This window comes from Mobula hypostoma, chromosome 19 (genome assembly GCF_963921235.1).
Source record: "Mobula hypostoma chromosome 19, sMobHyp1.1, whole genome shotgun sequence".
NCBI classification, from domain to species: domain Eukaryota; kingdom Metazoa; phylum Chordata; class Chondrichthyes; order Myliobatiformes; family Myliobatidae; genus Mobula; species Mobula hypostoma.
The window spans coordinates 62,147,145-62,174,201 of NC_086115.1; the positions used below are offsets into that span (position 1 = coordinate 62,147,145).

The 27,057-nt window shown below is 43.7% G+C and overlaps 1 protein-coding gene across 1 annotated transcript in view; it reads left to right on the forward strand.

Moving 5' to 3' along the window:
- Nucleotides 1-23,097: 23,097 nt before the first annotated feature.
- ccdc172 (coiled-coil domain containing 172) overlaps nucleotides 23,098-27,057 on the forward strand; it is a 56,917-nt gene continuing 52,957 nt past the window's right edge. The window contains exon 1 of the mRNA XM_063071222.1: nucleotides 23,098-23,267. Within this exon, the coding sequence (XP_062927292.1) occupies nucleotides 23,189-23,267 (79 nt within the window). The 5' untranslated portion in view covers nucleotides 23,098-23,188. The remainder of the gene's footprint in view (nucleotides 23,268-27,057) is intronic.

Below are 27,057 nucleotides of genomic sequence, written 5' to 3' on the forward strand. Positions count from 1 at the left end.
ATGTTGTGGGGATGGAACTGGACTCTCTGACGGTGGTGTCTGAAAAGAGGATGCTGTCCAAGTTGCATGCCATCTTGGACAGTGTCTCCCATCCACTACATAATGTACTGGTTGGGCACAGGAGTACATTCAGCCAGAGACTCATTCCACCGAGATGCAACACAGAGCGTCATAGGAAGTCATTCCTGCCTGTGGCCATCAAACTTTACAACTCCTCCCTTGGAGGGTCAGACACCCTGAGCCAATAGACTGGTCCTGGACTTATTTCATGGCATAACTTACATATTACTATTTAACTATTTATGGTTTTATTACTATTTATTATTTATGATGCAACTGTAACAAAAATCAGTTTCCCCCGGGATCAATAAAGTATGACTATGACTATACTCCACTGTCACACTTTTCAGGTGGTTCTGGAAGTCAAGTTCCAATAGCACAGGGGCACACAGTTGAGGTATGACCAGTAACGTAAAGTCTCTATATTCTGTGCCCTGCACCACTAGCGTCGCTACACAACCCCCGCCCCCCCCGGATGTCTGTTGTATGCGACCCGGAAGCCATGGCGACTCTCTGAATTACCGGCCGTATCGTGAGTCCGCAATGCCGCACCATGTCCGGGTGGATAAAACTCTCTATGCTGCCTGTGTTAAACAGGCAGCTTGTCCTGCGCCCCTCCACCAGGATGTCCATCATTGACCTTGTGAGCTGGTGGGGAGCGCTTTGGTCGAGGGTCACGGAAGCCAGGGTTGAGTTGCTGTCTTGGTCTGGCGCGGTGGGGTGCCCCGTGAGCACCCGTTGATCGTAGGCAGGGGGAGGTGGCGCTGACCAAGATGGCCACCCCCATGTCTCGCACGTGGTGACGGCAAACTGGGAAGATGGTGGCAGGCAAGATGGCGACCCCCACGTCTCGCATGTGGTGGCGGCATGCAGGGAAGATGGCGACCCCCATGTCCCACACACGGCACTGCTCGATCCCGCTCATGGTTTGGACTTACAGACCTTGGCGAAGTGGCCCTTCTTTCCGCAGCCGGAGCAGGTAGCTTGTCGGGCTGCGCAGCATTTCCGGGGGTGCTTCTCAAGTCTACAGAAGTAGCACTTCGCGGACTCGCGACTGGCAGCAGCTGAGGTCGATTTGCCAGCAGGTTGCAGGGTCTGTGGCTCCCACGAGGCCATCAGGGGATCGCGTGCCTGGAGAGCCACAGAGTTGTGCAAAGCGGCCTCCAGCGTATCGGCCAGCTAGATCGCCGAACTTAAGGTAAGATCAGCTTTTTCCAGCAGCCGCTGGCGCACATACACTGACCTGGTCTCTGTGACGAAGGCGTCGCTCACTAGGAGCTCTGCATGCTGTTCTGCCATCAGTTCTCAGCAATTGCAGGCTCGCACAAGTGTCTGTAGGGCTCGGATGAAATCAGCACTTGATTCCCCAGGCCGCTGGTTTCGAGTTGCTAAATGATGTCGCGCGTAGACGCTGCTTACCAGCCGCAGGTATTGTCCTTTGAGGGCACTCATCGCGCCGTTGTAGTTCGGCTGGTCTCTGATCAGCAAATAGACCCATGGACTTACCCTGGAGAGTAGAACGCTGAGCTTCGCTACGGGGTCGGTTGCTTTAATCTCCTCTAGGTACGATTCGAAGCAAGCCTGCCAGAGTTCGAAAGTGTTTCCAGCTTCAGGCGTTTGTGGAATCGAGATCTAACTTGTCAGGTCTCAGAGAATGTTCCATGCTTTAAAATTGACTGCGAATAAAATTGAAGCTCCTTCAATAATTCCAAAAGACTGAAGTAGGGTAAATACTGAAAGGCTTTTATTCGCAGTAAGATGTGACCTCCATGCTGAGTGTCTGCCCCTGGTTCGAGGGGGAGAACAGGGCAAAAATGCCTTTATTCAGGGATCTGTGGGAGGAGCCACAGGGGCAGTCAGCAGATGGGCGTGTCCAGACAGTTAACCCAGTTACAACATATATATATGGTTTACCACACCCACTTAACAAGCCCCCTCCTCCAGCAAAATGATCTGCTGCTTGATCATCCTCACCAATCTTTCAACAATCACCTCATCCTTATCATAATGATGGCCCTCATTCAAGGTCTCAGTGTTCCTCTCCTATCCCACTGAGTGATGACACACCCTTTCACCCCTGAAGCTAATTCATCCATCATTCCACTTCCCACCCCACCTCATCAGCAACCCAAGAATTATTTAACTTCCTCTGCAAGTTTGGTCTTAAAGTCATGGCTCTGGGCAAATAAGATCTTTGGATCTCATGCACTACAGACTTTGACAGCTCTAGACTCCTGAAATAAGTGATGCTCACATCATCTTAATAATCAACCTTTCTAGGCAACATTCAGTTTTTCAGCCTATAGGTTTCGGGAATGTTTACCAAAATTGATTACGAGACCATCACATAATTCCTATTCCAACAGCTATCGCTACATTTTTTTTGCAAATCACTGTATGGTTTTTATATTAACAAGAGCTGATCTATATACATTAATGAACTCAGTTGATGCGATTACATAAAAGATCATCAAAATGAGTCTCATTTAAAGTATCAAAAAAACAATTTGTTTTTACTAAAATAGTTCGTAATGTATCAGATGCCTTAGTTTTCTTTAAAAGTATGGTTCTGTTATTAAATGCAGTGCTTATGTCGCAAGCAATTTTAGTCTATAATAATAATGATTCAAATAACATGAAGTTTAAATTTTCAACACTTTATCACAGTTGTTCTGACAATTTGGTGATGAATGAGTTAAATGTGTAGGCAGAATGTTTTAAGATTCTTGTGATTCAGTAATAACGGTATCTAATATATCTTGTGTTAAACCCGACTGTGCACTGAATTCTTACTGGGCTGAAAGCTCATTGATGAGACGCACAGCCACCAAACATCAAAGGCCCTAAGAGTAACCACATGGACAGTATGGCTTGACTGCTCCACATAGAATTTTTTATTCAATCATTGTAGAAAATCTTTCCCTTCAAAAATACACCAAATAGCCACTTCAAGGATGAACAGAGGACTGAAGATTGCTTATTCTGCAACTGATGCCTGTGGCTCGAGGAGCTAAAGCGACTTAGTTGAAAATAAACAATAAAAGTGTGAGGCCAGGCAAGCTTTTAGATGGTAGTCAGCAACTGCACCCGTAGCTAAGTGTCAGGTGGAGAAACCATTGATATTTCACAGGTTGCATGGCATATGAGTGATCCTTTTCTGTGGATTCTATTGTAAATTCAAATTTAAATTCTACTGTAAATAATGTGTTGTTCATCATACCAAAAGTGATTTCCCCAATGCCAGAAACACTGAGTTTATCTTCTGCAACAAAAAAAGTTACCAGATCCCCATCATAATCTTTCAGCCATTCATATAGTGATGACTATATCCAAGTCCATGACATCGAATCACAATATCTTTATATCCAAGATATACAATGAATTAAAGTCATAAGTTTAAATAAAACCTATATAAAATACATTGTTTTAAAAACAAATTTATATCACATTTTTGGAAGAATGAAAATAGATCCATAGTTATAGGTGTAAACATAATATTTGTACTTTTATACAGCATCATTTATTACTGCACTACATTTGGAATAAAACACATTGCTTTTCAGTAATGCATGGCCTGTAGTCTGAAAGAAAACATCATGCAAACCTTGAGCAACACATGCAAAGTGCTGGAGGAACTCAATAAGTCAGTTGACATTTTGACTGTTTTCCCCCTCAATAGATACTGCCTGACTTTTGAGTTCCTCCAGTATTTTGTGTGTTTTGCTTAAGATTTCCAACATCTACAGAATCCCTTGTGTTTATGATTATGTAAACCTTCAAGTGTAATTAATAAACTACTTTGGGAACTGGTATTATGTGGTAAGCAGCCACTTTCATCTTGTCCAATATTTAGATGGGGATTGGAAGCTTTTATAGCAGCACAAATACACAAACCCAGATTATACTTTTTTAATTACATTAACAATGTAATCCAGTACCAATACAACGTTGTATTATCATAAGTGCCTTCCTTTCCTTGAGATATAATTAAAACCTCATTTAGTAATATATTTAAAATTCAATGGTAACATTTTTTTAAAAGAAAGAACTCTACTAATTCCCAAACCACTTTTTAAAAAAATGAATTATCTATCAGATCACTGCTGGATGTCGGATCTTAGGGAATGAAAAATGGTTACCACCATATTTCTAAACAGTGGTCATAGTTCTTTGAGGCACTTCTATTATGCATGCGAAACATATAAATATAAGAAAGATTTTCATTATCAACAATTCCCCAACATAATTTCTTAGAATAATTTTTAGTTGTCTATTGAATTATTACAATTCATTTTCAATTTTAAATCAAATACTGATCGAGTCAAGCTGCTAAGCTTCCAGTTTTCAGAATGTAACATGATTCAATAACCGATGATCCCTTTTGTATAACAATAACACACCTGTGATGCTGCTTCAAGTAAGTTTCTCACTTGTTACATACCCCGTAACTGGGTTGCCAAACCAGCAGAAATGGACCACTCAGTTGGAGTCTGGATTACTGGAACTAAGGAAGTTTTATTAAAGAAATAAGCAACACAGTACTCTAATAGTAAGGATATAAATGCAACAGGTTAGCAATGAATAAACACACATGTACACAGAACTAAGATAATAGGGTCAATCAAGCTTTATCGCAGTCTAGGGGTAAGATGATCAATCACAAGTGACAGAGTTCAGTTTAGTTCAGTTCGCAGTAACCGCCGTCGTGCCGTTGGAGAGAGAGAGAGAACGAATGAATATGCAAATCGGATTCCAAACAAACCTTCGATATTCCTCGCAGACCTCCAAAACTCCCACCAACTTGTGGGGGCGCACCACTTCCAGGGTCGCGTTACCTCGTGGTGTCGTGTGTGGTGTCTTAGCGAACCTGTCCCTTTTTATCCCCCTGCTGGGGTATCGCCTGTCCATCACACTTCAAACAGTTCAGGGTTCAAAAGGAGCCGGTCTTGACAATACTCAGACCGGTGTCTCCTTCCGTTAAACTCTCTCTCGTCTCCTCATTAACATTTCCAAATGCTGTTCCATTGTCTTACTTATCTCTCTCTCTCCTGAAGACAGGTGGCAGATCAACTGTTGATCCCACTGGTGCTAGCACAGGACAGTTAACATCTTAGTCTATGTGTACTTTTGTAACCCTCTTTCGTCACACCCCTCCCCTTTAAGGATTTTTACCAGGGTAAAAATTATAAGCATGAATACATTATTAGATACACACAAATATACATCTTCATCAGCTATTTGGCTAATACAGAGAATTTTAAGTTGTCAACACCTTGACAGACAGTCAGCAATCACATTTTCTGTCCCTTTTATACGTGTTATTTTAATAATCCTCTAAACCAGGCTCCAACTTAGCAAACTTCACAGTGGCCGAAAACACTGATGAACTGTGATCAGTGTAACCTCTCATTGGGTTTCGTCCCGGACCATGATAACAAGGGTCGTCCCATCCCGACTTAGTTTTCTTTCACAAGGGCTTAGTAGGAGGGGGAGGGGTAGTACCTGCAAAGTTATTGCAAAACTTCCTACAGTACCCCACCATCTCCAAGAGCCTTCTGAGGGCCCTCTTGTCTATCGGGGTTGGGATGTCAGAGATAGCCCGCACCTTAGCTTGCATCGCTGCCAGCTGCCCCTGTGTTACCACAATTCCCAGATAAGTGACCTTCGCGTGGCCGAACTCATTTTTTTCAAGGTTCACTATCAAGCTGGCTTCAGACAGCTGTATTACATCGCCAATATACACTTCTGTGTTCTTTAGCCCTTTCGTTACTGAATTACTCATTCTATAGGGATGCTGCTCACTAGGCTGTCCTAGCGTGACAAACACCACCCAACGTCCCAGTTCTTTGCATCGCCTCGGGACAATCAAACACACATGTGTGAGCCGTTTAATTAGCTCTTCTAAAGGATCGCTTTGTTCGGGGATTAAGGGAGAGACCTTATCAGCAGAGCTGGCCAAAACAATAGCCTTCTCCCATCTGGTCGGTACCATACTCATCTTTTCAAAATGGGTTTTCCCCTTATCAGGCGGCACCCTAGCTTCATTGATTTCCGCGCTAACACTGACTAGGTTTGTTAGCATATCAAAAGCCTGTGACCGTCTCAGTTCGCGTCTGCAATAATCAATAACATCCTTCCTCCTGTGCAGCCAGAAAAACTCTCTCCTGGCTCCACCGACTGTTTCCTTCAGCACCTCAACATGTCCACCAAGGGGTACCTTGTGGGCCAGGTTAAAAATCTCATCCCCATAACTCTTTTGCACCACCCCCCATTCCTCATCTGCGGTACTTGGTCTCCCTTCCTTCCTTAGCACCTCCCCCTTCACACCATAATTCACTGGCTCCCTTCCTAATTCTGTTTCACAGAGAGCTGTTTCCTCGTCTCGCTCCTGTGCCTGTATAAAGTCCTTCTTTCCTAATGATAAATCTACCTTAATTTCCCCACTTCCTCCTGTTTCATTACGCTCCTTCTTTTCAATTTCTACCCCCTCCTTGTACAAGGCTGGTAGAAACGTCTCAGCAGTCTCTCTGGACATACAGCGAGTCACTGCGCAAACAGGATGAACCTGCGAGTCCATGGGCGGGGCCTTAATGCTGACAGGCGGCCCTGTCAATCTCACCGCCGAGAACACAATTCCCCCGGCGAGGTCATTACCGAGCAAGACTTCCACGCATTTCATCGGTAATTCGGGCCTCACCCCAATCGTGACTAATCCAGAGACCAAGTTGCTTTGTAGGTGTATCTGGTGCAAAGGTACTGCTTCTGTCCCTTCCCCAATACCTTTGACCCTGACCTCCCCAGTCTGGGTCTCTGAACTAAACTCTAACACACTCTTCAATATCAATGACTGACACGCTCCCGTGTCTCTCCAGATCCGCACTGGAACTGGGTTTAACCCCTCCTTCTCCAACACCAATCCGGCCGAGATAAACCTCTCGCGCCCTTCCTGAACTTTGCTAGCCCTCTCCTCTCCTAGCGGTTTGTTTACCAACTCAATATAGCCAGTCGGAAATGCCGCCTTTCCTTTTCCCGTCTCCTTCTTTGGGGCAAAGCACCTGGACGCAAAGTGTCCGACTTTCCCACAATTATAACAGACGACCCCAGGAGACTTCCTACCAGACTGCTCCTGGTCTACCTTATCCTTCTCACTAGTCCCCGGCTTACTTACTGACTTTTCCAGCAGACTCTCCCCACCGTCCTGACTACCCTTCTGGTAGCCTTTACTCGGGGCAAACTTCATTTTATGCGTCAATGCGTACTCATCCGCTAACTTAGCAGTTGCGGCTAACGTGGCTGCCTCTTTCTCATCTAGGTAGGGTCTCATACCTTCAGGGACACAACCTTTAAACTGCTCAATCAGGATCAGCTGTAGCAGTCTGTCATAATCCCCATCTACCCCTTTCGAGGCGCACCAATGCTCACAATATGTCTGCATCTCACGGGCAAACTCTAAATACGTGCGGTCCCACTGTTTCCTCGCATTCCGGAAACTCTGCCGGTATGCCTCCGGGACCAACTCATAAATCCTGAGGATAGCCTCTTTCACCACCTCATACCTCTGGGCATCTTCTGCAGACAAAGCCGAGTAAGCTTGTTGAGCTTTCCCTTTCAGTACACTCTGAAGCAAAACAGCCCACTTATCCCTCGGCCAGTCCTGACTTGCAGCAACTTTTTCGAAATGGAGAAAGTACAGATCCACATCGGTATCGTCAAATGGGGGAACCAGCCTAACCTCCTGGGTCGCCCTGAACCCTTCACCTTGGTTCGGCATGGGCCCCTGCTCTGCCATCATCTTTAACCTCTCCAGCTCGAATTCCCTTTCCCTCTGTTTCTTTTTTCGCTCCAACTGTTTGTCCCTCTCTCTCTCTTGCCGTTCTAACTGTTTCTCTTTCTCCTGCCTTTCTAACTGCTTCTCTTCGTGTTCTAGCTGCCATACCCAGAACAAGTGCTCGAGTCTCAGTTTTTCAATCTGCACCTGTACTGCGTCTCCACCAGGTTTTCCAATAGATATCACCTCCAGCTCCCCTTGGGGAAACACACCTTTAGATACATAGTGCTCTACGATAGCTCTGTGTATCTCCTCTCTCCTCATTGTCGACTTCCCCTTAACAAGATTCAACCATTTGGCCACAGCTGCCAATTCCGCTTTCCTGGCATCCTCTAATGCCTCCAAGGTCGGCGCCTTTAGAAATTCCTCAATCTCCATTTCTGCTGTTTGCCTTTTCTTTCTTTCGGGAATTTTAACCCAATCAATTTACCCCGTCCCAAATTTAGCGTTCAAAATCCCGGACGAGAACCCCACTCATGTTACGTACCCCGTAACTGGTTGCCAAACCAGCAGAAATGGACCACTCAGTTGGAGTCTGGATTACCGGAACTAAGAAAGTTTTATTAAAGAAATAAGCAACACAGTACTCTAATAGTAAGGATATAAATGCAACAGGTTAGCAACGAATAAACGCACATGTACACAGAGCTAGGATAATAGGGTCAATCAAGCTCTATCGCAGTCTAGGGGTAAGATGATCAATCACAAGTGACAGAATTCAGTTTAGTTCAGTTCGCAGTAACCGCCGTCGTGCCGTTGGAGAGAGAGAGAGAACGAATGAATATGCAAATCGGATTCCAAACAGACCTTCGATATTCCTCGCAGTTAGCTTTCGGGCGAGCCCTTTCTAATGTCTTCTGAGGTCACTGACTGTGACCCCTCCGTTCCAGACACGATTGTTCTTCAGCGGTGAACCCGGCACCCAGGCAAGGGCGGACACACACCAGGGTCCCACCGACCGTATCTTTCCACCCTGTGCGCCTATGGCTGGTCCCGTGATCAGACCTCCAAAACTCCCACCGACTTGTGGGGGCGCACCGCTTCCAGGGTCTCGTTACCTCGTGGTGTCGTGTGTGGTGTCTTAGCGAACCTGCCCCTTTTTATCCCCCTGCTGGGGTATCGCCTGTCCATCACACTTCAAACAGTTCAGGGTTCAAAAGGAGCCGGTCTTGACAATACTCAGACCGGTGTCTCCTTCCGTTAAACTCTCTCTCGTCTCCTCATTAACATTTCCAAATGCTGCTCCATTGTCTTACTTATCTCTCTCTCCTGAAGACAGGTGGCAGATCAACTGTTGATCCCACTGGTGCTAGCACAGGACAGTTAACATCTTAGTCTATGTGTACTTTTGTAACCTTCTTTCGTCACACACTGCACTTGTGCATTAATGTACTTGAACATATGACAATAAATTGAGGATATGCTATTTTTTAAGTACAGAGAATATACAGTCACCATTCCAACTGTTTAGGTTAGAGAATTGCAAATATTCATAATCGTTCAGAAAAATTCCACCTCTTTTGTGAAATGCGGGACTCACGGTCAAGAGTAATAGTTTACACTAAACTCACTTCAGCAACTAGTAACAAAACAAACAAGTTGAAATTACATTTAGCTTGTAAAGGATAGATGGAAGCTCCTGCCCGATAAGAACTACCAGAATAAAATAGCAAAAAGCAGGGAAATATTGCAATAGGACAGATTCTGAGTTCAGGTTGATTTCCCAGTCCCTGATGAAGCATTGCTTACATTGCTTCATGTCTTAATTTCAAGATCAGAATCAGAATGAGGTTTATTATCACTGGTATGTGTTGTGAAATGTATTAACTTAGCAGCAGCAGTTCAATGCAATATATAATGAAGAAGAAAAAAGATACTAAATAAATATATCAATTACAGTACTGTATATGTATATTGAATAGACTAAAAATTGTGCAAAAACAGAAATAATATATATTAAAAGAGTGTTCATAGGTTCAACGTCCATTTAGGAATCAGTTGGCAGAAGGGAAGAAGCTGTTCCTGAATCGCTGAGTGTCTGCCGCCAAACTTCTGTTCCTACTATCTGATGGTAACAGCGAGAAAAGGACATGCCCTGGGTGCTGGAGGTCCTTAATAATGGACGCTGCATTTCTGAGACACTGCTCCTTGAAAATGTCCTGGATACTTTGTAGGCAAGTACCCAAGATGGAGCTGACTAAATATACAACCTTCTGCAGCTTCTTTCAGTCCTGTGCAGTAGCCCCCTCCCCATACCAGACAGTGATGCAGCCTGCCAGAATGCTCTCCACAGTACATCCATAGACGTTTTTGAGTGTACATGTTGATATACCAAATCTCTTCAAACTCCAAATGAAGTATAGTCGCTGTCTTGCCTTCTTATAACTGCATTGCTATGTTAGATCCTCAGAGATCTTGACACCCAGGAACTTGAAACTGCTCACTCTCTCCACTTCTGATTCTTCTATGAGGATTGGTATGTGTTCTTTCGTCTCATCCTTCCTGAAGTCCACAATCAGCACTTTCACCTTACTAACATTAAGTGCAAGGTTGTTGCTGTAACACCACTCTACTAGTGGTACGGCCTCTTGGCTCCAGCAGGGATTCTACTGTCACGTACCCCGTGACGGGAATAAAGAACTAGCAGAGATGGAAAACACTTTGGAATCCAGTATTGCTATAAACTAATAATACTTATTAGTAACTATGCAATACAGTAATATAAATGTAGATAAATCAAACAGGTTAGCAATGATTCTATATATAAGTAAGTATATCAGTAAGTGTGGAAATATATGTATGAAAAACAAGCCTCTTTAAGTCCAGGGGTAAAAAGATACAGTCTTACGATGATGAGTAAAGTTCAGTTCAGTTCTGTTCAGTTCGTGGTATTGAGTTGAGTAGTGATAGAGAGAGAGAGAGGGAGAGATTTGAGTCTTCAGGTGAGCTGACGCCGTCGATTTTCTCGTTGTCCTTCGAAATCCTTTAAAACTCACCAACTGTGACCACAACAAAGGGGACCGGTTTTCTGTGGTGGAGCTATCACCCAGGTGAGGGTGGACACATGGAGCATCAACTGTCACTCAAATACCTCCTCTTTCGTCTGTGTAAGAACATCACAAGCAGGCGAATGTCCTTGGGAAGTATCAACACGCTGCCGGAAAAATCATAACATCGAGTGTCCATCAAATAACACCGCTTTGGTCACCATAGCAACTTACGAGCTGCTCGGTGCCATCTCTCTCTCCAACTCAGCAGAAATCCAAAAGTTAGCTAGTTCTTCCTCGTGCCTTAAAGTGACAGTCCAACAGTTAGTCTTCCTCTCTCTCTCTCTCTCTCTCTTTTAAAAACAAGTTGTTGGTGTTAAATAACTCTCTATCTCTCTCTCTCTCTCTTTTCAAAAGCATAGTTAATAGGGGTAAATGAGCTCAGTTCATAGTGGTAATTCAGGACCCCGTCACACTACCAACAGTGGTTGTATCATCAGCAAATTTATAGATGGTATTTCAGCTATGCCTAGCCACACAGTCATGGGTACAGAGAGAGTAGAGCAGTGGGTGGAGCACACACCCCTGAGGTGCATTAGTGTATATGGTCAGCGAGGAGGGGATGTTATCACCAATCTGCTTAGGAAGTCAAGGATCCAATTGCAGAGAGAGGTACAGAGGCCTAGGTTCTGTAACTTCTCTATCAGGATTGTGGGAATGATGGTGTTAAATGCTGAGCTACAGTCGATGAACAGCATCCTGACATAGGTGTTTGTATTGTCCAGGTGGTTGTGTGAAGAGCCATTGAGATTGCATCTGCCGTTCACCTATTGTGACGATAGGCAAATTGCAATGGGTCCAGGTCCTTGCTGAGGCAGGAGTTCAGTCTAGTCATGACCAATCTCTCAAAGCATTTAATCACTGTAGGTGTGAGTGTCACGGGCTAATAGTCATTAAGGCAGCTCACATTATTCTTAGGCACTGGTGTAATTGTTGCCTTTTTGAAGCAAGTGGGAACTTCTACCCGTAGCAGTAAGAGGTTGAAAATGTCCTTGAATACTCCTGCCAGTTGTTTGGCACAGGTTTTCAGAGCCTTACGAGGTACTCCATCAGAACCTTCCACCTTTGCGAGGTCTCGCCCTCTTTAAAGACAGCTTAACATTGGCCTCTGAGACTGAGAACACAGAGTCATCAGGTGCAGCAGGGATCTTCACAGCTGTAGTCACATTCTCCTTTTCAAAGTGGGCATAGAAGGCATTGAGTTCATTTGGTAGTGAAGCATCGCTGCCATTCATGCTCTTGGGTTTCACTTTGTAGGAAGTTATATCTTGTAAACCCTGCCAGAGTTGTCGTACATCTGAGATCTCCTCCAACCTCATTCGAAATTGTCTCTTTGTTCTTGAAACAGCCCTCCGCAAATCATACCTGGTTTTCTGGTACAGGCCTGGGTTGCCACAGATCTAGCCTTCACCAGACCATGTACCTCCTGGTTCATCCACAGCTTTTGGTTTGGGAATGTACAGTAAGTCTTTGTAGGCACACACTCATCCACACGGGTTTTAATGAAGTCGGTAACAACTGCAGCATACTCATCCAAGTTCGAAGATGAATCCCTGAATATGGTCCAGTCCGTCGATTCAAAGCAGTCCAGCAAGTGCTCCTGTGCTTCCCTTTTCCATACCTTCTTGGTCCTCGTTACTGGTGCTGCAGTTTTCAGTCTCTGCCTACACTCAGGGAGTAGAAGTACAGCCAGGTGATCAGACTTCCTGAAGTGAGGACGTGGAATAGCACGGTAGGCATTCTTGATGGTGGTGTCACAGTGCTCCAGTGTGTTGTTTCCTCTGGTATTGCAAGTGACCTCTTGATGGTAATTGCTTAGTGATTTTTTTCAGACTGGCCTGGTTAAAATCCCCCAAAACAATAGTAAAGGCGTTAGAGTGCGCTGTTTCGTGCATGTTGATCCCATTGCTCAGATCATCTAAAGCCTGATTGACATTGGCCTAAGGTGGAATGTTTACCATTACCAAAATGATCCCGGAAATCTCCCATGGTAGATAAAATGGACAGCACTTAACTGCTAGGCATTCCAGGTCTGGTGAGCAGAATTGGGACAGCACTGATATAAGAAGAGTTGATCATGAGGCATACTCCTCCACCTCTGCTTCTGAGAGACACTATAGATCTACCCTGATGGTGTATAGAAAGCCCGTTGATCTGAATCACTGCATCCAGTACAGAAGGGGTTAACCAGGATTTCGTGAAACAAAGGACACACGCTGTTCTAAAATCCCTCTGATTCAGCACCCTAGCTCTGAGATCATCAATTTTATTCAACATAGACTGCATGTTTGCCAGCAAGATAGTTGGTATTGGGAGTTAAAACCCCATTTCCTTAAACGCACCTGTGTCCCTGAACTGCAACCATGTTTCCTATGTGGATCTGGGTGAGGAGTCCATCCACATTCGGCATTGTTTCCATCAATTTTAAGCAATAGTTCATTTAAAAGCATTAAGGCATCTTTGTTGATTGCTGTACTGACCTTGGAAGTAGTTGTGTTTTTTAGCTGTATCAGGCTGAAATGAGAATATTTAATCATAGCCATTCAGAGTTCCGCTGCCAGACGAGTCGCCTCAAGGTGATTTCAGTACGATCCTTCAGAATTACTTTTTTGAAAACCTACACAGCTGTACACAATTACATAAATAAACAAGACGTAGTGTGATATTTAAGGTACATATAAAGAACATCACATAATCAGTCTGTATGCACTAGTGAGGAAGTACAACACAGTGCGAGTCTCAGGCACTAGCCCTTCAAAATACAGTGGATTCCGGTTAATTGGGGCACATAGGGATCAGCACATTTTGCAAACTTCAGCAGCTGCCCCAATTAGCTGAAATTTCATGGAAATAATTAAAAGGGTATCATCATCATGGCTTGGCTTCACAAACGAAGATTTTGGAAGGGGGCTGCCCATGTCTGCTGCGGGCTCGCTGGTGGTTGATGAGGCCAATACAGGACAGGCACGTCTGAACACAGCAACTGCAAGGGAAATTCTCTTCTGGGTTTGGTGCTGCTGTGGGGTTCTTCCTCCTTCTCCTTTTGTCCTCAATGCCAGCCCTGTGTACGTCATCGAAGGAGGAGACAGACTGGTGAATGGTGTGTCACCAGGCCTCGCAATTAGATTAGACCACTGGCGATGGTCAATGTGACAAGCACCAAGGGATTTCTTCAGAGAGTCCTTGTAGCTCTTCTTCGGTGCCCCTCTATCACAGTGGCCAGTGGAGAGTTCGACATACAGCACAATCTTGGGCAGGTGATGGTCCTCCATCCTGGAGATGGGCCCTGCCCAGCGCAGCTGCATCTTCAACAGCATGACCTCGATGCTGGTGACCTCCGCCTGTCCGAGGACTTCGATGTTGGTGACGAAGTCACTCCAGTGGATGTTGAGGATGGTGCGGAGGCAGCGCTGGTGGAAACGCTCAAGGAGTCGTAGGTGGTGACCGTAGGTAACCCATGACTCGGAGTCGTACAGGAGGGTGATCAGTACAATGGCTCTGTACATGCTGATTTTTATCCCTTTCTTCAAATGCTTGTTGTTCCAGACTCTTTTGTACAGCCTGCCAAATAGGCTGTTTGCCTTTGCCAGTCTCTTGTCAATCTCTTTGTCGATCTTGGCATCTGGCGAGATGATGCACCCCAGGTAGCTGAACTGGTGGACTGCCTTCAGCTCTACCTCACCGATGGTGATGCGGGGAGGGTGGTAATCTTCCTGAGGCGTGGGCTGATGGAGAACTGCTGTCTTCTTCAAACTGACTTCCAGTCTGAAGAGCTCGGCAGCCTCTGCGAGGCAGGATGTTATACGCTGCAGGGCTGTCTCTGTCTGAGGCAGCATCGTCGGCGAAGAATAGCTCTTGGATGAGTTGCTCCAATGTCTTAGTGTGGGACTGTAGTCGCCTCAGGTTGAACAGGCTGCCATCGGTGCGGTATCGGATGTAGACACCGTCCTCGTCATCAAGGTTTTCTGTGGCCCTTTCGAGCATCATGCTGAAGAAGATGGTGAAGAGAGTCGGCACGAGGACACAGCCTTGCTTTACTCCATTGCCTATAGGGAAGGGTTCTGAGAGTTCGTTGTTGTGTCTGACTCGGCCACTCTGATCTTCATGTAGCTGGATGACCATGCAGAGGAACTTTGGGGGGCATCCCAGTCGTTCCATGATTTGCCACAGACCTTCCCTGCTCACGGTGTCAAATGATATATATGTAGATTAACGGTTCCTTAAAGTTGTCAGCAGCCAGGGGAGGTAGTGGGGATAAGATCCCACTACCTATTAAATGCTCCCAATGGCGTACACCCAAATAGCCTCTGACGACCAAGTCCAGCTCCTGTCCTTCTTGTGTGGCTTAGCTACTAAGGCAGCAGAACTGTTTCTACCGACAGGAGAAGGAGCAAAGGTGTTTTACTGGCACTTTAAAACCAGCGACATTGGGCTCAACAGTCCTAGTTGACAGCTCATCTAGGCGAAGGAAAACTCAGATCTCAAACCTTTGCTACTTTGTGGCTATACCCATTCATGGGGAAGGCTTTAGAAGTAAACCTCAAGAAAGTCTGGAGCTGAAATAAGACAGTCCTACACTGTGTTCATCATTGACTGACAACTCCTGTGATGCTCCTGGTGCCAAACTGTATCAGTCCCTACCATTCCTTTGGATTCATCAGCTGCATAGCCAACAGCTTGCTCTCCATATTGTACTGCCTTAGCCTACATACTGGCTTGTGTATCACATAGAGAGCTCGGAGGCAACATCCATGGTTGAGCTCAACCAACAGAGGTCCTTGAGATTTAGATGAAACACAGAACAAATTAGCACACTATCAATACTACCACAGTACTATAAAATTGTATATTAATTTATAATTTTATCAACAGTGGAATTCATCCAGTGCACCTGTATGCTCCCATGTTCTTTTGATTGGGTGTAAATGAATAAAATCATAGGTAATGGACTGCCTTCATACAATGCCATCAATGATTGCATACACCAATTCTTCATTTTCATTGTAACATTCAAAATGATTGTTGACACCTTCAAATTCTCTGTAGTTCCTAACTTGCTTGAGTAGTGAAATCATTATATTTTCACCCACTCCAAGGCTGAATGCTTGAAACTGCAGTGAATAAAACTGCAGCAAGTTGTCTTACTGTTTATTTCTCATCAACTATCAGTGATAAGAATCATTGCTTTTTGATCACAAGCACATACAACTGATGTTATTTAAAAACTGTTCAAGTTCACACTATACACGGTACAGTGTCTAACAGCCACAGAAGTGCACGCGTCTGACGTTAGTTAGAAACTGTTCGGCAACAGTCTCCCGGTCCAATTAAGCAGTATGGTGTCCCAAATAAACAAAGGGAATCTCAGCTATGTACTCAATTAGTTTTTGTTCTTTAAGAGTTGTCCCAAATAAGCAGCTGCCATGATTTACACTATACAGAATGCAATGTACATAAATTACTGATAATTAGCACAATACTTTGCCCTGGGAAACTGCTCCATGAATTTATAATGATCTGAAGGCTATGAAATCAACTGATTTAGAAGTTAAAACATTCTATTCATGGTTGTCACTAATGAGAAAGTATTAAGAAAACATGATTAAGCCAGTAAATAAATGAAACAAAATAAAAGGAACTGATATGATGAGCAGCAAGTTAAAACAAATTTTATGGAAAGTCTAGGAACACAGGATCCTGTGGTGTTTCAAATGTAGTAGTTTCTCTCCCATGTTAACTGTTAAGGTTAATAAAATGGCTTCTCTGTAATGGAAAGTAACATGTGGTCTCTGTTGTTCTTGGCAGCAGCTTGTTTTGGTTATAATTACTGATAACGGGTTTACTGTCCAATGGAAGAAGTGTTATTCTTTCTTATGTCAAGTGTTAGTCTTTCTTATGTTTGGGAACCTGGGTTTTTTTGCGTGGCTTTTTAGGGAGACGAGAGTCAAGGACAGACGTGTGGGAGCAGTTGGAGTCCCAGGACGACGGATACCGGGATTCGGCAGTTGTCGGAGGCCTGGAGGTCATTGTGGAGGGATCCGGAGGCATGAGCTTCAACTCATTAAAATTTCTTGTGCACAAAACTGATAAATTTACTGATTTGGTGCCTTTATTTTATTTGTTTCTACTAACCCATCACCAAGAAATAATTATAAAGTGTAATGATTTACTTGTATATTGTGTACTGTCTGATATTCTATGTTGTGGGCTTGTACTGGGGTGCATCATACAGTATCCACACCAAGGCAATTACAGAGTCGGCGGGGTCAATGCCAGTTTATCCTAGACGAATGGGAGTCAAGTGGGGCATAGTCACTACACAAAGAATTCATAGATATTTAGTTTAAATGAGAAATTTTGGAAAATATTGGCAAGTTTTAAATAACTAGCTTAGAGAAAAGAGTCAGCTTCAGCTATGAAAATCAGAGAAAAATACATAGATGCAGATCAGTGAAAATGAATTATTCTACCATATGTTGTGGAATATTGTAATCCTAAAGGTATGGACAATTGTGATATCATTAACAGTATGCAAATGCCTGAAGGTGAGGCATAAGCCTCACAACAGCAAAAGGAATAAACAAGGTTCACTATATGGTACTTTAATATGGATAGGTCACACCATTTATGAATATCATAGAGCTGCCAATTGAGTACAACTAATGACTTCAACAAATGAGAAACTTTTTTCCGACTTACAATCCAACAGGATAATAGATAAAAAATCACCCAATATGTAGACAAAGCCTGTCATCTCCTCAATGATGAATATTTAATTGTATATTCTACATTAATTTGGATTTGGCAGTACAAGTTTCAAATCAAAGTCTGATCTAGATTTAAAACTACATTATCCAAAAGCACATGTAGTTATAACGTAATATAAATTATAACATGGCAGAAATACTGCTTCATATGCAGGAACAGAACTGACCAAAAAACTTACCTTGCTACGCAGAATACTTGGTCTAATACCACATACCAAAACTAACAATGGAGAGAACTGATCTTGAGTTAAAACCTCCAATAGACCTAAAGAGAATTAATCTATGTTTTGTAAAATATCTGAGTTGGAAAATCCTGGACAATTTAAAAGTAGTATTACAGATGAAGGGAAGTGAAAATATTAAAGTTCAAAGTAAATTTATTACCATTTGATACACATTTGTAACCATATATTATCCTGAACATGTTCAGGAAATTACCACATTAGATCTTCATTATTCCAGAAATCAAAATCTAAAGAGCAGAGGCAGAATCATCAAAAGGTCTGAAACACTGTTAAGGTATTCCAAACAATGTGTGACCAATAAGAAAGCTAGCAATGCTCAGCCTGTGATTTTAAGAGAGAAGTCCTTTAATTTATGAGTAACAATTACTTACTTCAGAAATTACCCAAATACACCAAGAATGTGAACCATTTCTCCCCGCACCAACACCTCAGCCATTTGTTGTAGGGTTGTTCTGAAATAAAATTGCTAATTGTGAAAAAAACACATTGACCTCATTGTATAAATTAACGAAGTATGTTTTTGGACAAAATAATGATAATGCAGAAGACACTAAAAGGCACTAGAGGTAGAAAAGTCATGGTCAATTGCACTGTCTTGCCAGTACTGTTCCTGTACTGGATGTAAGTCTTCTTAAATAGGTTGTTCAACCATTATTATATAGCTGTTGCTGAATCTAAATACCATGGATATCATATTGGTGATAGAATCCATGATACTAATTGGTACCATCAGATAACACTAAATGGCTTTTATGGTCATCTTTACCGACTTATATGGAATGGTAAAACAAAGAACACTAGAAGTCCCCTAAAACTACAGCTATCAGGAACAAAGAGAAATTAAGACTGCTAGTAAGTCTTAGTTCTTGAAAAATTCAAACTGTCTGGCCTATAAACCTTAAGACTAATTCATGAAATGTACAGTGCATACAAAAAGAATCATTTCAAATTCTATCTTTAATTACTATTCATGATCATGCTTGAATTAATAACAAGTGAAAATGTAATTTTTAAGGAGTAGGGTAGCAGTATGCGGTAGCTTTTACTGTGCAAGCAGCTATGCTGTCACAAATTTACAATTTTCAATCAATATAAATGGTATAATCATACTAGCACCGTAGTGGTAATGAGTGTAAGGCAGCTTCAGATTTATAATGGTGGCTTACAGTACGATGGATGAGTAAAAATAGAATATTTCTGCATGCTAAATCAATTTGGTTTATAATCTCTGGGTGATAGTAAAGTTTTTAGAACATTATTGAAAAATATTTATTAACATTAAACATTTATGGTTAATGCACCACACTGTGGTATGCCAGCTGCACAGCTACTGAGCGACAAGATGTCATGGTCCAGTCCTTGAAGTCCACATTCCAGTTTACGGTCCGGTCCGTGGACTCAGGACTCCGGGTCTTCCAGCTGCCCCTTGGTTTGGTTGGGTTATTCATAGGCACCTGATTCCCATCTTGGGGCTTGGAATATAAGTAGCTTCGGGGTCGAGTGTGGACTGCTGGTTTGTCTTGTCAAGATCACCTGGGAGCAACCTGCTGGTGGAGGGCTAGAGCGGCCACTTGCCATCTTTAGGCTGCGTTGGAGAACCATTGCTTCATGGAACCTTGCTGTCGGTAGTTGGAGCTGTCTTTGCGGTATGAATTTGGCCATTTCCCGGGCCAGCTGAGTGGCCATTAGCCACTCCGAGCTAGGTAGGGATCCAGCTGTTTCTGTAGCCAGCCAGGTTGCTGGCTGTAACTGAGACTCGGAGCAACCGTGATGCAGAGATAGAACTGTCTGTTGTTCTTTGGTGTTTGTCTCTTCTTGTCCTCGCCTCCGTGGGGTAAGTCAGGCCATTCTGCCATTGCCCTGGGGGGGGACCTGTCTTGTCTTGACTTTGCCTCTGTTGGGTGAGTCCGGCCGTTCTGCTGTTACCCGATGGATGGACCTGTCCCACCTTGGTATGAAGATAAAGTTGAGTCCCGGCTTGTCTAAGGATAAGTCCCAGCTCTATGGCTATGTACTGTCCAGTCTCATGTTACTGTTGTGTTAAAGATGAGTCCCGGCTTTTCGAAGGATAAGGCCCAGCTCTATGTTGATGTACAGTTCCCAGTCTGTCTCCAAGCCCCAGCCTCAAGACCCAAGATCCCAGCCTCAAGACCCAAGACCCCAGCCATGTCCTGTCCTGTAGCCATGTCATGTCCTTGCCTAGTTCTGGGGTCTGAGCCCGAGGCAGGACCCAGGTTTTGGGCCCTTGTCCAGTCTCTGGCTCGGACTCCAAGCCCGGGCTCCTAGTTCATGGTTCCTAGTCCTGGTCCCGCTTTCCCAAGCCTGAGCTCCTAGTTCATGGTTCCTTGTCTGGGTTCTCTGTCTAGTCCATGTCCTAGCCCAGGTCTGTGTTCCAGTCCCTGCTCCTTGTCTGTATCCTGTCACGTCCCTACTCTAGTCAAGTCCTGTTCCTAGTACTTCAGTGTCTGTGTCTTGCATTTAGGTCCTCTCAACGACGCCCCCTTTATGACACAAGACAGCCCAGCGAATTGTCAGGATGGAGCTCCCAGGACTGGACACCATCTATTCCAGCAGACTTAGGAGGAAAGCAATCAGCATAACCAGAGACACCACACACCCCTGCCACTCCCTGTTTGATCCGCTGCTATCCAGCAAAAGGTTCAGGACACTAAGAGCCAGTACAAATAGACTGAGGAACAGTTTCTGTCCCAGAGCTGTGGCCTCCATCACACCACCCCCACAGAACAATGATTGAAACTGTGAGCACACACATCCACACACAGGGACTCAAATACTTGCACTAATGGCACTTCGTGCATTACTGTGATATTCTGGTGCTGCTACAACTTATTTTCTGTTACTTATCTATTTAATACTGTTTTCTATTACTGTCTTGTTTTTATCTACTGCTTTATTTAATTGCCTGTGAGGAAGCCAAACAGAGTTTCATTGTATCTATGTATAATGACAATAAAGATCATTCAATTCAAAATGACTTAGAATATTCATATCAGCATTTTGCAGTGGACAAATATTCAATGGCTCTGGAGAGTTCTAGTGCATCTGGACAGTATCTACTAGACAACGGGGTGACCCATTGGGGCACCCTTTGAGAGAAGAGTAGTGCAATCTGATGTGACCAGAATGAACATTAAATTTTCCTGAATGCTATTGGTATTGCTTTGCTTTGGAAAATGAAGTAGAAAACCTCAGTTTATTAAAGAAGAACAACGCGTAGCAAAGCAAATATAGCTGCTCCTCATTTAACGAAGGACACTTTTGATGGCATTATTTCTGGTTTATCTGCCACCCTTGTGCCTCTTGTTGTCATTCTGGAGACATGCAGCCCTTTCATCGCCTGCCTCTTCATCTCTTCTGCTGTTTGTTGTTTGTCTCTGATCCTGGAGACGTGCATGCCTCTCCTCCTCCGTCTCTTCTTCTCTAATCTTTTTCTGTCCTGACTTTTTGATCCTGGAGTCGTGCGGCCCTGGCCTCATCCGATTCTTGTTCTCTCCCTCTTCTTGCCATTTCCCAACAACATTTGGCGTCATCTCTTGACCATAATGTCCCCCTTCCTTTTCCACGCGGCATAATTAGGCTGACCATTTTTTTTTACTCTAATGCTGGATAGAAGATACGAAGCACTAACACCAAAGGTTGGCGCTCTCCTAAATGTCCGTGATATAGTTACCGCTGTCTTTTGACTGCAGCAGAAGGTTTTATGGGTGTCTCGAAGTATGTCATTACAGTAAGATTTAATTATCTCTTTTTGATGGGTGGTAGTTAGATCTGTCCCAATCCTGCACATGCTGATGGTGGTGATTAGCAAAATGTGACCCTGTGAAATAGAGCTGCCCTGCCCTTTTGCTCTGGTAGATGTCGCTGCTGAGGCTGGCCGTGCGCATGCGTCGGGCTGTCATGTCCTGACTTCCATGATGGCCAATCGGCTCTCGGGTGAAAGCCAGCCTGTTGATTTTTGGCGAATGAGCAATTTTATACGAGTATATAACCTTGAACTTTGCCTGCATTCTGTAAGTTAGCGCATTTTAATTTGATTTAGCTGAAAAAAAAGTGCAGCTGTAATGTACTGTTTGTGCTAATTGGAGGTCACAAACAGACAGACAGACAGAGCATGAGAGTTTTAGTATTATATAGGTTAAGTGTTCACTACTTAAATTGGCTTTTGTTAGGGTTGATCAATGGACAGAACAAAGCAGTTGCACTATGCTTGTATAAATATATAAATAAAATCACAGACATTTGCATGAAACTGGTAATAAACTTCACAAAATGAGTTAAATTAAAAGAAATATGTTATTGTAAAAATGTATCTTCCGAAACGGTATTTTAAAAAGGGAAATAGTTAAAAATACCATTATCACTAGGGTTAAAATCACATCTCAGAAGCTGGAAGGCATGTGAAAAATTACTGGAACATTACTAATCACTATAAACCTTCAATGATCTGGTACATCATGATGTTTGGAAGTTCCACACTGACACCAAACTAGACATTATAGCTATTGTTACACCCCGCCCCCCACACACAAACACCTCAAATTCATTGTTTTGTTTTTACAAATGCTGCAATTATTATAATAAATCTTTCCGTGGAGTTTAAAGGGAAACAGGAAACGGGGACGGACAAGCCGGTCTTGGTGTGGGGAGGGAGTGGGACTTAATGATCCAGATGCTAAAGCGGATTATCGTGATTAACTGTAACTTCATACGATTTCGAGCTTTAAACACAAAGAGAAGCACATTTACAGAGTGCAAGTTGCCTCTCAAAAATGAACTTTCATTTTTATCAGTTCCTTACTATGATGTCCTTCGGCGCGGACAGTAGTACGCGTGACAATTCGACAAGACAGCGGCGCAAATTCAGTCCTGCCGGCTGCGAATTTTCTCCCCGCGGCTCGACAGTTTTCCCGCTCGATGATGCGCATGCTCGGTGCGGCCGGCTGCCAGTTTTCCCTCTCGATGATGCGCAAACTCGGTGCAGCCGGCTGCCAGTTTTCTCCGCCTGGCGTAGATCGGCGAGCCTCAGGCGCATGCTTGGTGTAGCCGGCTGCCGGGTTTTCCCTCTCGATAATGCGCATGCGCAGTGCAGCCGGCCGCCGGTTTTCCCGTTCATCTGTTCTTGCAGCCGATGGTTTTTTCCTTCTCCGTGTGAAGGTGCGGTGTGTTTCCCGCACTGCCGCTTCACTCCGCCAGAGCACTGACTGGCCTCCATTTTCTACCATGAGTTTCGACAATTTATTCGAAGAGATCCTGATGTCCGAACAGAAGGCTTTGGAAAAAAGACAATACCTCCAGAGTGGTAAATGAAGCGCCTGCCTTTCCTCCCTGTAGACAGCGCTCCATCTGAAAAGGTTGAATTGCTCTCAAGGGCGACGAGGACCCGCGGGTTTTTCCCCAGCAGCCCAGACCGTGACCTTGTTCGCTTTGCTCCGGCATCTAGTTATATTCCTGAGTAACTCATACAAAAGTACTGGAGGAACTCAGCAGCTCAGGCAGCATCGCTGGAAATGAATAAACATTAGATGTCTCGGACAAGAGACAATCTGTAGATGCTGGAAATCCAAGCAACATAAACACAATGCTGGAGGAACTCAGCTGGCCAGGCAGCATCTATTGGAAAAGTACAGTCAATGTTTCCGGTTGAGTCACTTCAGCAGAACTGGAAAAAAAAAGCTGAGGAGTAGATTGAAAAGGTGGGGGAGGGCAGAGAGAAACACAAGGTGTTAGGTGAAACTGGGAGGGGGAGGGATGAAGTAAAGAGCTGGGAAGTTGGTTAAAGAGATACAGGGCTGGAGAAGGGGGATCTAATACGAGAAGACAGAAGGCCATGGAAGAAAGAAAAGCACGGAGGAGCAGCAGAGCGAGGCAATGGGCGGGCAAGGAGATGAAGTGAGAGAGGGCAGAGGATGGGAAGTGGTGAAGTGGGGGCATTACCGAAAATTCAGGAAATCAATGTTCATGCCATCAGGTTGGAAGCTACCCAGATGGAATATAAGGTGTTTTTCCTCCAACCTGCATGTAGCCTCATCGCAACAGTAAAGGAGGCCTTGGATTGACATAACGAAATGGGATTGGGAAATGGAATTGAAATGGGTGGCCACTGGGAGATCCTGCTTCTTCTGGCGGATCTAGCATAGGTGCTCGGCGAAACGGTCTCCCAATCTACGTCTTGGGCTGAGATCCTTTCGGCCCATAATGTCCCTCCATGGATGCAGCCTGATCTGTTGAATTCCTTCAGCATTATGTATATGTTACTTTAGAGCTCCATCATCTGCAGAATATCTTGTGTTTAGATTACATCCCTGGGTGATTTTGGTGAGGTCCTGCAGTGAGTGAGGTTGTGTTGTTGTGCTGCTGTGGGAGAGACTGTGATCTCAATAATGGTTGTTCTGGCTCCAAATAGTTCTTTTATGTTTGTTAGCCTGAGCTTGACACTGCCATTGTTTTTCCAAAAGTGACTGCTGGCGCGGCCGTTCAGAGTTTGCCAACTGCTGTTAGATACTAAGATTACAGTTCCCTGACAGTCTGCGAATGTCCATAGCTGATTTCTTCCTAAATCAGAATCGACCATTTTCTGTAGTTCATGATCATAATTATGTGCCATGTCATATGACATGAGTGATCTGGGTTTTTCTATAACCATCATTGTTCTTGGCAAATTTTTCTACAGAAGTGGTTTGTCATTGCCTTCTTCTAGATAGCAATTTTACAAGAACGGTGACCCCAGCATTTATCAATACTCTTCAGCGGTTGTCTGCCTGCTATCAGTGGTCACATAACCAGGACATGATATGCAACTGCTGTTCATACAACCATCCACCACCTGTACCCGTGGCTTCACGAGACCCTGACTGGGGGAGGGGGGGGCTAAGCACATGCTACACCTTGTGGAACGGTAACCTCCAGGCTAGTTTAGGGAAGGAGTGCCTTACACCTTTGGTAGAGATGTATCTCCATCCCACCACCTATTTTTGTAGGTACCCACATCATTATCACTCTGTGTACACAGTATAATAATTATAATATTATCCAAAAATTAAACCAATGGAATATATACCATACCCAGTCGTTAATGAATACCACAACACCACATTATTATTAATGAAAATGTTTTAAATGTATGGGAAAACTTGTATAAAGTTTCTGAAAGTCATATTTTCATAACCTAGAAAATAATTTCACAATGTCTCTATGCCAAGAGGCAATATATACATATACACAGTGGCCACTTTATTAAGTACACCTGTTTGTTAATGCGAGTATCTAATCAGAAATTCAATGCATCAATGTATGCAGATGTTGTCAAGAGTTTCAGTTGTTGTTTAGACTAAACATCAAAATGGGGAGAAATGTGATCTAAATGACTTTGACAGTGAAATGATTGTTGGTGCCAGATGGGGTGGTTTAAGTATCTCAGAAATTGCTGATCTTCTAGGATTTTCACCCACACAATCTCTAAAATTTACAGAGAATGGTGTTAAAACCACTAAACCCCCAGTGAGTGGCAGATCTGTGAGCGAATATGCCTTGTTAATGAAAACGAACAGAGGAGAAGGGCCAGATAGGTTCAAACTGACCTGAAGGCAACAGTAACTCACATATCCATGTGTTACAACAGTGAGGTGCAGAAGAGCATCTCTGAGTGCACAACACATCGAATCTTGAAGTGAGTGGGCTACAGCAGCAGAAGACCATAACAGGTTCCACTCAAGTACCTAATAAAGTGGCCCTGAGTGTATATGAAGTCTTGTCTGCATTGAGCTAAGACTTGCATAAAGTGTAAAAGGCAAGAGTGGATATCAGACCGCTGGAAAATGATGCTGAAAGGGTAGTAATAGGGGGCAGTCAAATGGTGGATGAACTGAATAAGTATTTTGCATGAGTCTTCACTGTGGGAGACACTAGCGGTATGGTGGAAGTTCCAGGTGTCAAGGGTCATGGAGTGTATGAAGTTACCATAACTAGACAGAAGGTTCTTGGGAAACAGAAAGGTCTGAAGGTAGATAAGTCACCTGGATCAGGTGGTGTACATCCCAGAATCCTGAAAGATGTGGCTGAAGAGATTGTAGAGGCATTATTAATGATCTTTTAAGAATCATTAGCTTCTGGAATGGCTCCAGAGACTGGAAAATTGCAAGTGTCACTCCACTCTTCAAGAAGAGGGTGAGCAGAAGAAAGGAGACTGTAGGCCAGTTAATCTGACCTCAGTAGTTGGGAAGACGTTGGAGTCAATTATTAAGCATGTCATCTCAGGGTACATAGAGGCACATGATAAAATAGCCATGGTCAGTATGGTTTTCTTAAGGGAAAATCTTGCCTGACAAACTGTTGGAATTCTTTGAAGGAAAAACAAGCAGGATAGAGAAAGTCGAATTGCATGATGTTCTGTTCTTGAATTTTCAGAAGGAGTTTGACAAGGTGCCACCCATGAGGCTGCTCAACAAGCTATGAGGCCATGGTATAACAGGAAACATTCCAGGAAGAATAAACAGTGGCTGGTTAGCAGAAGGCAAAGAGTGGGAATGAAGGAAGCTTTTTCTGTCTGGCTGCCGATGACTACTGGTGTTCCTGTGTTGGGACCAATTGTCTAATGTTATGTTTCAATGATTTGGATGATGGAATTGATGGCTTTGTTGCAAAGTTTGCAGATGATATGAAGATAGATGGAGGGACAGGTAGTTTTGAGGAAGTAGAGAGGCCACAGAAAGATTTAGACAAATTAAGAGGATGGGCAAAGAAATGGCAGATGGAATACAGTGTTGGAAAGTGTATGGTAATGAAAGGGTAGACTATTTTATAAATGAAGAGAAAATAGAAAAAACGGAGATGCAAAGTGACTTGAGAATCCTTGTGCAGGATTCCCTAAAGGTTAATTTGCAAGTTGAGTCTGTGCTGAGGAAGGCAAATACAATGTTAGCATTCATTTCAAGAGGACTAGAATATAAAATCAAGGACATAATGCTGAAACTTTATAAAGCACTGGTGAGGCCTCAGTTGGAGTATTGTGAGCAGGTTTGGGTCCCTCATCTTAGAAAGGATGTGTTGAAGCTGGAGGAGGTTCAAAGGAGGTTCACAAAAATGATTCCAGC